Genomic DNA, 13,618 nt, shown 5'->3' on the forward strand with positions numbered 1-13,618 from the left:
CCCGAGCTCCCACTTACCTACAGCATGGTAAGTGGCCCTCGGATCATGATTTTGTGGGAGGCTCACGCTAGTGTATTGCAAGCTGAGAATATGATATATCCTCAAGCCCCCTGAACATGATCGCCATTATGGTAACTTCTATTTCCTCATTATCCCTCTTGGTTTTGATTACGAGATCTCGCTGAGAAACCGATAGAGAACATTTCATCACTATCCTTAACAAATTTTCGTTTTCATTTTTCATTTTTTTTTCCCCACGAGGACACTGCAAACTTATGTGTCATTCTATTTAGCCTCTAGTCTAGATTCCTATTACCCATTACCTCTTTTAGTTTGCCTTTATCTATCCAGATACCTTAATTCCGACTCGAGCAAACAACAAAGCAAAAATGAAGTGGTTGTCACTTGCCCTTGCGACATACGTCGGGCTTGTCACAGCTCACGGTGACCACGCCATCCCCCACGTAGTAGGAGGACGACAGATTCTTGCGGAGCTTCGGGCACGCGGTGTACTCAGGAGCCACAATCATCATGCGCGACATGCAGAGGCAGCCCCAGCTACCTCTCAAAACAGCCAAAGGCTCGTTACTCGCCAGGCCAATGGTGGTAATACTAGTGGTGAATGTGGCAAAGGCTTTGGCTCATGCGCTTCTGGATACTGCTGTTCTCCTGCCGGGTAATAACATCATGCCAACGCTGCGATGAACAAGAGCCCTAAAGCGCATCTTACTAACAAATCCCTGACAGATGGTGTGGCAACACCCCGGCCTATTGCAATGCCCCCGATTGTCAGATCAACTATGGTTCCGGCTGTGACGCACTCAAGAAGCCCAGTGGAACTGATACAACCAACATCCCAAGGCCACTCGTCGGCACTGTGGCGTATGGTGGCCTGGGCATCTATGACTGTGTTACCCAGGGTGATATTGCCCTGACCTTTGACGACGGTCCATACAAGTATACTGGAGATCTCCTAGACATTTTCAAGGCAAGTTTTTCTGTCAAGAAAGTTTGGATTATGCATGCTGGAAACAACGCTGACCTTGATTCATATTCCAGCGATATCAAATGGTGGCTACTTTCTTTGTTACTGGTAACAACATAGGCAAGGGCATGATCAACGATCGCACCAAGCCCTGGGCTGGATATATCCAGGTATGACAAATTAACAACAACACTGACCGAGGGCTTGCCAATGATATCAACCACTGACAAATATTTGCAGCGCATGATTGCCGAGGGCCATCAAGTCGCCAGCCATACATGGTCTCACCAGAACGCCAGCCAGTTGAACGATGACCAGTACAGACAGCAAATGCACTATAACGAGATTGCTCTTGCTGACATCATTGGATACTTCCCGACTTACATGAGGTAAGTGCAATTTTGGGTCGACGAGTTTACCCTTGTGAAAGCCTACTAATTTTGAGCAAACAACTCCCAGGCCACCTTACTCAATCTGCGAGAGCAACTGCCAACGGCTCTTGACCGAGCTTGGTTATCATGCCATCTACTTCGATCTTGATACTGAAGGCTACCTCCACGATACTCCAGAAGGAGCCCAGATTGGTAAGGACATTTGGGACAAGGCTGTCGGGCCAGCCAACCCTGCCGACAGGAGTTTCCTCCAAATCGAGCACGACCTGCAGTACCAGTCCGTCTACAACTTGACAGAGTACTTCCTCAAGTCCATCCAGGCCAAAGGATTCAGGAGCGTGCCCGTAGGCGTCTGTCTTGGCGATGACCCGGCCAACTGGTACCGCAAGGTCAGCAAGGATGTTCCCACCGTATGGCCACCTGCAGGTGTCACTGTAGCAACTCCCACCGGCACGCCGCCCACTCCCAGCTCTTCCGGATCACCTACTCCCAGCGGCGGCCTCAAAGTCAGCACCGACGCGTCATGCGGTAATGGTGTCACCTGCCAGGGATCCACGTTTGGCAACTGCTGCAGCGTCCACGGCTGGTGTGGCAGCACCGACTCCTACTGTGGCGATGGATGTCAGCCAGGTTTTGGCACCTGTTCTAACGCTGTAAGCTCCAGTATAACCTCTATGAATTCACCATCTAGTACCTCTTCCAGCAGCTCGGTCGCATCATCATCCGTCTCAAGCTCCTCTTCAACATCTGCTTCCCCCACCAGCGTATCCACTACGTCTGCTTCATCTAGCCAATCGAGTACCTCTACTTCTACCATCGTTCCCCTGGACACATCTTCCATCGATTCCACCTCCACTAGCGCCTCAAGCACGTCTGCATCTGTCAGTTCGTCCACCGCGACAGACAGCACCGCCTCTACCTCTAGTGCTACTTCCTCCGCCATCACGTCTAGCACAGATTCGTCCTCAAGCTCTACCACTTTGAGTTCAACAGACACTGTCAGTTCTACTAGCACTTCGGCCACTACTACCTCTAGCACTTCTTCCTCCAGCTCTTCCTCCAGCTCTTCCTCCAGCTCTTCCTCCAGCTCTTCCTCCAGCTCTTCCTCCAGCTCTACTACCCTTAGTCTAGCAGCCAATGTCGCTTCCACTAGCACATCTTCGTCGTCAAGCTCTGCCCCTACTTCGTCCTCTAGCTCTTCTACATACAGCACAACAAGCACCTCGTCATCCTCCAGTGCAGCAAGCACCTCGTCGTCCTCCAGTGCAACAAGCACATCATCATCCTCCAGTGCAGCAAGCATCTCGTCGTCCCACACCAGCTCTTCTACGACCAGCACTTCTAGCACATCCTCATCCACCAGGTCTTCCAGCAGCACCTTGCCCAACAATTTTGCCATCGCTGCGACTAGTTCCTCTAGTTCTAGTCGTGCCACATCTTCTACCATCTCAATTCTGACGACAACTCAGGCAAATACTGTGACGACTAGCAGCTCCGCCGGCGCTTCTTCCTCTTCTTCGTCTTCGTCTTCTTCCACTAGCTCCTCGAGTTCGAGCACATCGTCCGCTGCCGGCGCTTCTAGGTCGAGCTCATCGACATCCCCGAGCACTTCCAAGTCCAGCTCATCGACGTCTAGCTCGACTACCAGCGTCCGGACAACTTCGTCCACAGTTAGCGTCAAGGCGACCAGTAAGCAACGCCCAGGTTTTACGTGTAGGGATGCTTCCAATACAATATACTCACAAAACTTCACTTTCACAGGCACGAGCAAAACGAGCACCTCGGTCGCTCCGACACCAACTGCTATCAAGACTAGCACCAATGGAAAGTGTGGCAAGAGCGCGGGCATGACCTGCGACATGTCGCTTTACGGCCCGTGCTGCGGTAGCAAGAATACCTGCGGCTTCGAATGCATCTCTGGATGCCAAAAGGGCTACGGGTTCTGTTTATGGTAGGGAATCTCCTTGATCCCATCCCCAACTTTGCCAAAAGAAAGAATTTGGCCTCGGAAGCAATAAACGACCAAAAGAGTGCTTCCTGCTATTGTTTTGCTCTCCCTTATTAAACAAGAAGCCTACGGCTGACTTGCAGGGCGTGGTGAAGAGTGAAATGAGTTCCCACAACTTGTAAGTTTTGAATCATCTTTCTCTGTTGTCAGTGCACTTGCTTTGTGCGGTTGGTCAGATGATAACAATTCTCAAGTTCGCGTTTCTTTTTCCTTTGATAAAAATCCAAAACTTCATATTGCAGTTACATGGATCAAGATTGTTGGGTGGCGCGCTTGCAACTAATGGCGAGGATTAGTTTTATTTGTTCATCATTTATTTTTGCAAAGTAATACCCTATTTGCGGTAGCTTATTTTTGTCGGCTACCATTTTCATAAGCATATGGGATGTTTTGGGGATAAATTTTTTGCATCTTAGACAACATGTTTGATAGAAGTTTTTCAAAAGCTGTCCTACAACTCAGCACATAATGCCCAAGGCTACTGGTTTGGTTCTAGGTTTAGATCTAGTACAATTTGAGAATGGGCAATTCTTTTCTTTCTCTATAACAAATGTGACAATCTAAACATGATACTCATTAATGACGTTAATGTGACCTTCTTTGATCTATCAAGAATTGGAACGGATAGGTTTGGAGACGCATGACAAGTAAAATCATGACAATAAAAAAACGAGCAAGCCCTGAATGTAGTAACCCAACGTTTATGCCTTCCTGTACTAGAAGAGAAAACTTGATAGATTTGTATTAATACAATTACACGAACTGGGTACCTTGATAATACTGTCTAAGTACTAAGCTGGTTAGGTTTCTCCTGAACGTCATGCCCCCTTATCCTGCAACAGTCTTCCATCGCGTGCGAATTCAACTCTCCATAATTAAGTGATACAAACAGTTCCCGGCAGTCTTCTTGATGGAAACACACTAGATGAAACGTCCCAATTATCCAGTGAAACTTTGACGAGTTGATGCACATGCCAGTGCCGTGGCCTGATGGCTTCGCATCACATGCTAAATACGCCCGATGTTTTGCGAGTTTTCAATCCCTACAGAACAAAAAACAAATGATAGAAAGAGGCCTGATTTTGTTTTACTCCCTCCTCCGCCATGCTCCGAGTATGCGTGAAAGACACGCGTCAATAAGCTCAATAATCATAAGCAAGATGGCACGGATCCAGTGACCCTCCCTGGCCACCTCCGTGGCTGCACTCGTCACTGCCATAATCGTCTCGACAGTAGTACGCTGAACTCCGAGCGCATCCCTGTTCATCCGCCGGGTCGGTTTACCTATCTCGGCGCCAGCCTGCGATGAAGCGTCCACCTAGGCCGTCTCTGCCGCCGCGATATTATGTTGTAGTCGCTGACTCAAAGGTGCATTATGGCCGCTGCTGGCCCCGTCAGTTGGGGCTTTGACGCTGGCCAGAATCTTGACCTCTGTCGAGTCAAGGCTGGGCGAGGCTGCGCTCTCACCCATCCCAGGGCTCGGCAGGGCACCGTCTGACGAAAAAGTTTTGCGAGCACCGCGGTTGGGGCCTCGACCGTTGGGGTCATGCATGACGACCGCTTCATCGTCCTCGCTCCAGGGATGTAGGCCGTGGCCTTTTGCTCGCCATCCCGGGCTGGGTGGTAGGACCACCGGACTGGTCAACCTCTCTTCTCCATCCTCTTCGATGCCCTCGGCGATTGAGAGCAGGGAGGCAGACACGTCGGAATGAGCCGAGCTTCGGGGAATTGTATCTAACCGCCGTGACGGGCGGGTAGAGACGGGGGCAGCGGCAGGTGACCCGCTTACAAACTCGCCGACGATATCATTCGTCCTACTTCTCGGCAGGCCGAGGACGGCAGACGGGGGCACGCCCTCTATCTCGGTCTCGTCTTCTTCCAAGTCCTCCTCGACCTTGTGAATGAGCTCGCTAATCTCGTCGAGGCGCGAGGGGAACTTCTCCAGGGCTGGGTCTGCGAGTTCGAATGTGTCTGGCTCGTGGTCGAAGCCAACCTGCGACGTGTGGCGCGGGCTTGTGTGCGAGTAGATGCCGCTTCCGCTTGCAATGCTCTGGTCATCTGGCACAAGGCACTCGTGCGCAAATAGTGGGATACGATCCTGTGGTCTGTCCCAGTCCTGGCTGTTTGATTTGCCCTTGGACCTCTTTACGAAAGGGTCGACGTTGAGCCAGTCAGAAGATGCACCGTGGCCACCATCGTCCGATGATCTCTGGAGTGTAGCTGAGGGCGGCTGCTGGGTGATTGTCGGTACTCGCGGGACATTGAGGGAGTTGTTGCGAAAGCCCTTATAATCGACAACTGCAATGTGCTTTGTCAGTGGCATGTCTTCTAGAAACTCGTCGGTGCCAAGAGAGGTGACTTACCTGACTCCGACTTGTCATCCAGAAACCAATCTCCATTGGCCGTCTTGAACTTGTAATGTATCTCTGCGCCTGGACTGGCGAGAATTCGTGACTTGAATAGGTGCTTGCCACCTTCACCGACCGATACCTCCATTTCTTCGGGTTGCCACAAAGGGTCTGAAAATGTGCCTGCTATGTACAGGGGTGGCTGAACACCTTCTTTGCTGAATGTGATGGTAACAGGAACCTTGGCTGGTGTCATTGTGTCGAAGAGCTGCAGAGTAAGGTAGGTAGCTTTGGGGGCCTCGGGAGATTTATTGTTGACGTAAAAGATTGATCAGACTACGAAGATGCAAGGGTTTTTCTAGAAGCGGTCAATCGTGTGGAGAACAGACGGGAAAAGGAAGAAGCAACTTGTTAAATAACGTAAAGAAAACGAATTTTAGGGGTTTTGGGAGCAAAAGAGGCGGCACGGGTGACGTGTGAGGGGGAACACGTGTGATTCGCGACGATGCAGGCAGGTAGGCTGTCAGTCAATCCAGTCTAGGATCAAGATCTAGAACTACCATTAGGTTGGACGCCTCTTCTTCTGGTGGGATGAATTGAGGGGATTTAGATTTGATTTAGCGTCGGCTGGGGATCATCTGATATAGAGGTGCAGACGAAAGCGGAAAGAGCGCATGGATGGCAGCCTAAAGGGACGATTCAGTTGATTGGGCTCAATCCATTGAATGGGTTGTGAAAAAGAGGATAGAGAACCGAAGCGTGACTGTGTGTGTATAATGAGTTATATGAAGTCGGCAAGCCAAGGCAAGGTAGGTACCTACCTACCTAGGTAAGGCAGGGTTTGGTAAAGTGACATGTCGGTATTGCACCTACCGGATGAATGCTATTTTGGGCAAAGACAAGGTACCTTAGGTAATGTAAACCTCTAGCTGTATCCTGTAACAGGTCATTCAGTCGGGTGCAGTTTCGAGCTCATCGTCAGAGGCCATCAAGGTAGGTTGGTGGCTAAGGTACGTGGAACGAGGGGACGGCAAGGTGATCTAGCCCACAAATTTCAAAGACATCCGTTCAATTCATCATGGGAAAGACCAAAGCGGTTTGGCAATGGAATGGACACCGCCCCAAGAACGTAAGGAAAGAGCAACCAACCAACGTGGGCTGTCAACGCATGTCGGCATTGACACCCACCGCCACCTTGAGCTACCCCTCAGCCCCCCAAAAGCCTCGAAGCAGTATCGTCTGCTCTTTCATGGTGGTCTGATGTCATCCGACACGTTTAGCCCAGGTCTGGCTTGTGTCGAATGAGACGTTGTGGATGCCCCTAACGCGCCCAGAGCTTGGTCGATCCAGTGATGAATTGCATGACCTAAACACGCAAGACAATATGAGGTGCGGAGTACTGTACCGTTACGTACAGTACAGCACCTACCTCGACTGAAGTGAGGCATCCAATCTCTAGTGTGTTTGTCATGGAAACCTGCTGTGTTTATACTGGTTGTGCATGACGGCATAGCCTACCCAGGGAGGTTCATTCAAAATCTGCGAGTAATGAGTAGCGAGACAAAGTCAATGTTCTGGCTGGAGTGTGAACATTGGGAGGAGTCGAGATCGTCAATCAACAAAACAAAACCCGTTCCGTAGATAAAGCGAAACAGCTCAACGAAAAGAAACCTGAAAGCTTTCCTAGAGCTCAGTGAAAAGATGCAAATGCAAGGGATTAGATGCAACACCGCCCCACTCACCCTTCAGTCCCCATGCGGGGATCCCTGGAGCTACAGCGGGCCGCCATTGGAGCCCAATCCCAGAAGGGTGTTGTCGGCATCCACTTCCGGTGAAAAGAATGGGGCCGTGAGAAATAATTTTGCGAACGAGCTATCGTGAGAAGCTTGCCACTGTCGGCAGAATTGAATGAATACATCTCATCCAGGCGCAGCTTTACGCATCGCATGAAACAAGTTACGGTCGCCGACGCTTATAGATCTCTTGTCAGGGATTAATCGGTTGCTTTCCGACATCAGGCTTCACAGCAGCCGGCTCCTAGAGACACGGACGCTTTTCTGCAATGCTCAGGTCTTCCCTGGGGTCCGTATGCCTGGCATGCCGCATATCAGGCAATGCCGGCGCGGCTCCCGGAGCTGTTGCCTATAGACCGCAGCTCTCCACCGCTATACGAGGCTCTACGATACAATTGCAGTCTTCTCTATCCTTTTCAACAAGTAATGCGCGACAAGCTACGCGCCGAGAGCGGACGCCGTCACGCATGGTCCTCTCCGACCGCGTCGGCCGCTCAACAGCTAGAGATGGCGACAAGAAACCTAGACGGCGGGTTGATGGCCCATTTGCTGGCATGAATCGCACTGTCGCCAATTTCGACCCCGAGACCAGATCGAAGCTCTCGAGAGACAACAGCAATAACAACAGGAGTAGCAAGAACGGCAGAGAAGGAGGCAAGAAACTGGGCCGCGACGGCAAGGGCTTCAAGGCACTCAACATGCAGCGCAGTTTGGCGAGCATTGGCTACGGGCACAGGACAACCGTCAAAGCCAAGATGCAGGAAGTCGATTCTTTTGACCAGTTTGACTTGCTTCCGCAGGTCAAGGATGCTGTGCTCAACGAAGCCCTAAAGGGCATGCTTGATATCAAACCTACTCCGGTGCAGCGTCTGGCCATACCCGCTCTTCTTGGCCAGACCACGGGCGCTCGCTCACGCTGGAGGACAAAATCAAAGCCGGCCGACTCTGGCAGTGAGGCTGCGTCTCCTGATGCTCCCCCTCCTCCCCGTGAGGAGTTTTTGCTCGCTGCCGAGACGGGCTCTGGAAAGACGCTGGCCTACCTCGTTCCGGCCTTTAACGCGCTGAAGGAAGCCGAGGCTAGTGACCCGGACATAATCGCGTACAACCAGCGACGTGCGGAGGAACGAGCGCTCCTGGCCAAGAACCCAGGGTCCAAGATCAAGACCCGTCCGGAACCCCATCCCACCATGTCTCGGCCCCGCGTTGTGATCTTGGTGCCGACGGCTGAGCTCGTCGACCAGGTCGGCCGCGTCGCCAAATCACTATCACACGTCGCAAAGGCGCGCACTCGTATGATCTCAGCCAACATGTCGGCAACCATGATAGAGAATGACGTTTTCTCTCCGGCAGGCATCGATATTCTCATCTCGACGCCGCATCTTCTGGCCTCGATAGCGGAATCACATCCTAATATCCTTTCCCGTGTCTCGCATCTCGTGGTCGATGAAGCAGACTCACTGCTTGACCGCAGCTTCAGCGAAGTCACCACGCCAATCATCGATCGCGCCCTGCCATCAATCCGCCAGCTTGTGCTCTGTTCAGCTACGATCCCAAGGCGCCTAGACAACTACCTGGCTTCTCGCTTCCCCAACATGCGGCGTATCACCACACCCAACCTACACGCCATCCCCCGTCGCGTTCAGCTCGGTGTTATCGACGTGGCTCGCGACCCGTACCGCGGCAACAAGAACATTGCATGTGCCGATGCCATTTGGTCCATAGGCAAGGAAGCTGGTCGTCACGAGGGTCCCGTCAAGGGCCAGGTAGATGTTCGCCGCATCATGGTCTTTGTCAACGAGCGTGAGAAGACGCAAGAAGTGGCCGAGTACCTCAAATCGAAGGGCATCGACGCCGTTGCTCTCCACCGTGACACATCGGAGGAGCGCCAGTCCGAAATGCTTGCCTCCTTTACATCGAACGAGACCATGAGCATTCCGACCCCTGAGGGCGGAGTCGCCGGCAGCCCCCGGAGCAGTCGCACGCTGCCCAACACCAAAGTCATTGTGGCCACCGATTTGGCATCAAGAGGAATCGACACTCTGGCGGTGCGCCACGTTGTTCTCTACGACGTCCCCCACACCACAATTGACTTTATCCACCGTCTTGGCCGCGCCGGTCGTATGGGCCGTCGTGGACGCGGTATTGTGCTTGTCGGTAACGATGACCGCAAGGATATTGTTGCAGAAGTGAAGGAGAGCATGTTCATGGGACAAGCTTTGGTGTAAAAATGTATAAAATGTAAACAAAGATTTTAAGTTTTGTATTCCCTTTGTGGGCGCTTGTTCACATTCATGTATCAACAGTTAGAAAAAGAGAGCGGTGGCATCAGGACTTGTACCGGTAGACATATGTATCATTACTATATTTGTTCTGAATAAGAATCAAACGATCACAGAAAAAGTGTGTATATAGGTTGTATCAAGTTTGGTTTGTGGATAGTACGTGGTATTGATTTACGTGAAAGACAATGTTTTGATGCAATGGAATCACATGCATGAAGGGCGATAGAATTAAAGGTTGCAGTTTGGTCGAAGCTTAAGGTAAATTGAACATGTGGGGTCGTGCCCCAAATCTGACTTTTGTTTCTGCCGCGGGCGGTAAAAGGGGGTCTCTTTGGTTAATTGCAGACTTGACTTGAGCTCCATGTTTGTCGGTGACGTCCTCTGATCATTTGTTTACTTGCCCGCCACCAGAGACAGGCATTCTGATCATACCAAATTTGCCAAAAGCATCAACATTCCTCATCATCAGAAACCAAAACAATCTACAAATTCCAGAACCGCGATCCCACGCGCCGAGTTGGCATCTTTTTGCAAGCATCTCTTTTTTTTTTGCAATTCCAACCCTCGGAGCAAAAGCTCACCGATCCCCGGTCGATCCCCCTCCCTCCCTTCAAGATGTCTGTCCCGCCGCAGATAATCCAAGTTAAGCGCAAGAGAAACGACGATGGGCCAGTCACTTTCCTACGTCCGTGACAACATCAAAGTCCCTCCCGTGGTCGGGAAGCTCTACTGCATCGTACTGACGGCAGCGTTTGAAGGCATCGAACAAAGCACGAAGCGACACCGCAGCGGCGCCTTTCTCTACCAGCGGCGAGACCCCGAAGCCGCCCTCGGAGCGGCACCGGTAGCGAATGGCACCGCCGGCCAGCCGAGGGATCAGGCATCGACCTGCGCGCCGACCATCACGGCCACTCGACCGGGCGACGAGAACCTCCCGCTAGATGCGGTCAAGCGGTCACACGCCGCAGCCATCGGAGATGGCGCCGCTGGCAAGCCCACTACGCCCCAAAAGACACGCCTGCGCCAGGCCGTCGGTGCCGGCAGCCCAGGCGGCGGCGTCGATTCGAGTCCGCGGGCCCTCCGCGGGGCGAGGGATGCGGCGGCGGGCGGGATGACGCAGGCGCTGCCCACGGTCCCGGCCAGCGTGACCTCGAGGGTGATGATCGAGCCGCGCAGGTTCCACCTTTCTCGTAGGCACATGGCCGAGAGGCAGTCTTCGATGAACTCGCGGGTCACAAAGTCCTCGGGTACGTCCAAGGGCATGGGTCCGGCGACTTTTGTGGAGAGGAGCAGCAAGCGGAAGCGGACCGGTGAACCAAAGACACCGATAACGGCTACGTATCCAGGACAGAGGACACCACCCAAGGTTCTTGGGGCAGACGGCGAAAAGGGGATGGAGGGTGACGGGGCATCAGCAGAGGCCAAGACGGAGGATCGCAAGAAGCTGAAAATGCCGTCCAAGCGATCCGCCGTGTCGAGACCATCTGGGCCTAGGCTGCCTGACTCTTTCGTCAACCGTTGGGATACGGACATGGATCAGCTTGCACGGGAGATGAACGACTACACTTTGGAGCTGATAGCAAGGGACCTGGAGAAGATCAAGGAGCGGGACGAGGCAGCGGCACCAATGTCAAACTCTGCCAGGCAGACGCCGGTCAAGAACAACAACAACGCGCCCCTATCGACAGCATCCCCCTCGCCCAGGAGATTCAAGCCGCAAGCTCCCTCCAAACGCTATGCGGAGCGACATCCAGAGGAGGCAGCCGCCGCGGCTGCTGCTGCTGCTGCTGCGGCAGAGGCTGATATGAGCATGGATGTGGACGACGCGAGCGACACGGAGGAGGATGAAGGCGACTACATAATCGAAACATATGTTCGCGTTGCCGCCGACAGCATCACGACCGAGGCGACGCCTGATCAAGTCGGTCTGCTAGTCTTGGACAATGAGCCTGATATCGACTACTTTTACGGCGAAGAAAGCGACAGTGAGGAGGAGTATGAAGACGACGAGGACGAGAACGGTACGTTTTTTTCTTTTCTTTTTTTTTTCTTCTTTTCTTCTCTACCAGTTGGTTTGATGGGATCAATCACATTGGATCTTGGAGCTACATTCCGGCAGGGGTATCAGCACAACTCGAATATCAGGCTAATCCTAAACGCGCGGGCAGCGGAGAATTATTACACGGCAGACTACCCGGATGACGAGGTGGCTTCGGGTGACGAGTTCGATCGCGACGCGTACCTGTATCAAATGGGCATGTCTGAGTTTGACGGAGGTTCGGGATCGGACAGCGGAGACGACGACGAAGACGGCGGCGTCCCGGGCCGTTTCAAAATTACGATCGGCCGTCCACAGAATCTTCCTCAGCTTTACTAGGGCGGCCAATTCACCAGAAGCAAAGGAAAAGCAACGCTCACCGGTTTTCAAGTCATGTTTCAGTGTTTCACAGCAAGGGGGAGTCGTGGCGATGTTTTTCTTGACGAAGTGAGGGATAAAAGATGTAACCCTGGTCTAATATCCATCCAGCTCTCTGGAACCCTGGATTCTATTTGGGTTCTCGGTTCTCGGTTCTTTGGTTCTTCCTTTGTCGATCCGACAGCGGCGTCTCGAAGCGAGAGACGTGAATTACTGGTGTGTACTATATAATAAATGCATAGCGAGGTTCTTGTATAGCACTTTTGTATGGAGAGGGGCTACTTACTATAATTCGAGAAAATTATCACTGCATCGCGATAATCGACTACATTAGCGCCTCCTGTACGTTGTCGGTTGTTCCTCCGGCGTGGTACAAGATAGCAAGTTGACACAGTGTCGATCTCTTGCATGTTATCGACGCCGAGAATCTCTGGTCAGCTTCTCCGCAGAAATCTGCTTGTGATTTTCCATGGAACCAGGGTTTTTTTCCACTGGAATTGACTGATTCTGATTTTGCTTTTTGTGGTTACGAGCTGTGAAAGCATTGCGCAAGTGCCATTCTTTGCTTCTTGCTGCACCCACCTAGCCTATTATTGAAACAATTTTTTTCTGCACTATAACAAAAAGGCAAAATCAGGCACTAGGGGTCCCTTTTTTGGGGGAACAATGAGGGAACACCATCGTCATCGGTTTTGAGAAGGAAAACTTCTCGGTAAATGCAAGAAATCAAGAAAACAGACGCCACCGGAGATCGATCCGGGAAAGAAAATGGAGGAAAAAGAAGGGATAGAAAAAAGAAGAACGCCATTGCTGATAATTGTTCAATGGTCAAAGGAGATCAAAAAAAGGGGGGGAATGGGGGGAGATAATGCGCGCATCTGGATTCTGGAAACGTTCAGCAAATCGTCAGATATGCACGACATACTGGAGTAAAACACCCTTGACACCTTGCTCCTCTTTCCTCACAAAAAATGTAGAAGGTACAGTACCTACTACCTCACCCACCTACCTAGGTAGGCAAGAAGGTACCTAGGTACGCAACTACGCAATACACCCCCCTCTGTCGCAACGTAGTGAACAGCCTAACTATAGTCTGGGAGGGGGTATTTTCGCCACCCCGAATATATGGTATCATATGCACCTCAATAGTATCGCGCAGAAATAAAAGAAATACTCCAAAACACAGGCGAGGATGCAAGAAAAAAGTCTGCTGCCAAAGCCTATTTTTTTTATTTGTTTCCATCAATGGAATAAATAAAGATTGGTGAGTAACTATGGTAATAATGCTGGAGGGGGTACTACTAGGAATAAGAGAGACTAAAATGGACAAAAAGAGATGCCAAGGTTTTTTGTTTTCAAGAGAATGTTTCCGTCCCCTCCCAAATGCCGAATTC

General features: G+C 51.6%; 6 protein-coding genes across 7 annotated transcripts; 3 read left to right on the forward strand and 3 right to left on the reverse strand.

The window, feature by feature from the left end:
- Positions 1–151: 151 nt before the first annotated feature.
- MGG_12939 (uncharacterized protein) lies at positions 152–2,333 on the forward strand. Its single transcript, XM_003712586.1, has 6 exons — positions 152–676; positions 748–988; positions 1,060–1,155; positions 1,226–1,374; positions 1,445–2,030; positions 2,069–2,333. Exons 1-6 carry the CDS (start codon positions 390–392, stop codon positions 2,165–2,167), a joined length of 1,458 nt encoding a protein of 485 aa, XP_003712634.1. The 5' UTR covers positions 152–389; the 3' UTR covers positions 2,168–2,333.
- MGG_16871 (uncharacterized protein) lies at positions 2,326–2,776 on the reverse strand (the record flags this gene model as incomplete). The annotated part of the gene is made up of 2 exons (XM_003712587.1): positions 2,326–2,349; positions 2,417–2,776. 2 exons carry the CDS (start codon positions 2,774–2,776, stop codon positions 2,326–2,328), a joined length of 384 nt encoding a protein of 127 aa, XP_003712635.1.
- A 66-nt stretch (positions 2,777–2,842) lies between these two features.
- On the reverse strand, positions 2,843–3,238 carry MGG_16872 (uncharacterized protein; the record flags this gene model as incomplete). Its single annotated transcript, XM_003712588.1, has 2 exons — positions 2,843–3,036; positions 3,121–3,238. The coding sequence occupies 2 exons, from the start codon at positions 3,236–3,238 to the stop codon at positions 2,843–2,845; spliced, it is 312 nt and encodes a 103-aa protein (XP_003712636.1).
- Positions 3,239–4,091: 853 nt separating this feature from the next.
- Positions 4,092–6,997, reverse strand: MGG_05111 (uncharacterized protein). Its single transcript, XM_003712589.1, has 3 exons — positions 6,607–6,997; positions 5,749–6,496; positions 4,092–5,683 (listed from the first exon to the last, which is right to left on the reverse strand). The coding sequence occupies exons 2-3, from the start codon at positions 5,987–5,989 to the stop codon at positions 4,704–4,706; spliced, it is 1,221 nt and encodes a 406-aa protein (XP_003712637.1). The 5' UTR covers positions 5,990–6,496; positions 6,607–6,997; the 3' UTR covers positions 4,092–4,703.
- Positions 6,998–7,591: 594 nt separating this feature from the next.
- On the forward strand, positions 7,592–10,032 carry MGG_05112 (ATP-dependent RNA helicase MRH4). Its single transcript, XM_003712590.1, has one exon. It carries the CDS (start codon positions 7,796–7,798, stop codon positions 9,749–9,751), a length of 1,956 nt encoding a protein of 651 aa, XP_003712638.1. The 5' UTR covers positions 7,592–7,795; the 3' UTR covers positions 9,752–10,032.
- A 97-nt stretch (positions 10,033–10,129) lies between these two features.
- MGG_05113 lies at positions 10,130–12,536 on the forward strand (the record flags this gene model as incomplete). 2 transcript variants are annotated; one of them, XM_003712591.1, is made up of 3 exons in its annotated part: positions 10,130–10,493; positions 10,567–11,829; positions 11,977–12,536. In XM_003712591.1, the coding sequence occupies 3 exons, from the start codon at positions 10,424–10,426 to the stop codon at positions 12,183–12,185; spliced, it is 1,542 nt and encodes a 513-aa protein (XP_003712639.1). The 2 variants fall into 2 exon arrangements, with proteins under 2 accessions (XP_003712639.1, XP_003712640.1); XM_003712592.1 differs by having other exon boundaries at positions 10,471–11,829; positions 11,977–12,185.
- Positions 12,537–13,618: the final 1,082 nt, after the last annotated feature.

The sequence above is a fragment of the Pyricularia oryzae genome, chromosome 3 (assembly GCF_000002495.2).
Source record: "Pyricularia oryzae 70-15 chromosome 3, whole genome shotgun sequence".
Lineage (NCBI taxonomy): Eukaryota > Fungi > Ascomycota > Sordariomycetes > Magnaporthales > Pyriculariaceae > Pyricularia > Pyricularia oryzae.

Bases quoted from the DNA above. Each gene is read 5' to 3' on its own strand.
- MGG_12939 (XM_003712586.1), top strand. From the start codon at position 390: ATGAAGTGGTTGTCACTTGCCCTTGCGACATACGTCGGGCTTGTCACA. The intron at 989-1,059 runs GCAAGTTTTTCT...TTCATATTCCAG, and splicing joins ATCTCCTAGACATTTTCAAG to CGATATCAAATGGTGGCTAC. The intron at 1,156-1,225 runs GTATGACAAATT...AAATATTTGCAG, and splicing joins CCTGGGCTGGATATATCCAG to CGCATGATTGCCGAGGGCCA.
- MGG_05111 (XM_003712589.1), bottom strand. From the start codon at position 5,989: ATGACACCAGCCAAGGTTCCTGTTACCATCACATTCAGCAAAGAAGGT. The intron at 5,684-5,748 runs GTAAGTCACCTC...AGCACATTGCAG, and splicing joins GGATGACAAGTCGGAGTCAG to TTGTCGATTATAAGGGCTTT.
- MGG_05112 (XM_003712590.1), top strand. From the start codon at position 7,796: ATGCTCAGGTCTTCCCTGGGGTCCGTATGCCTGGCATGCCGCATATCA.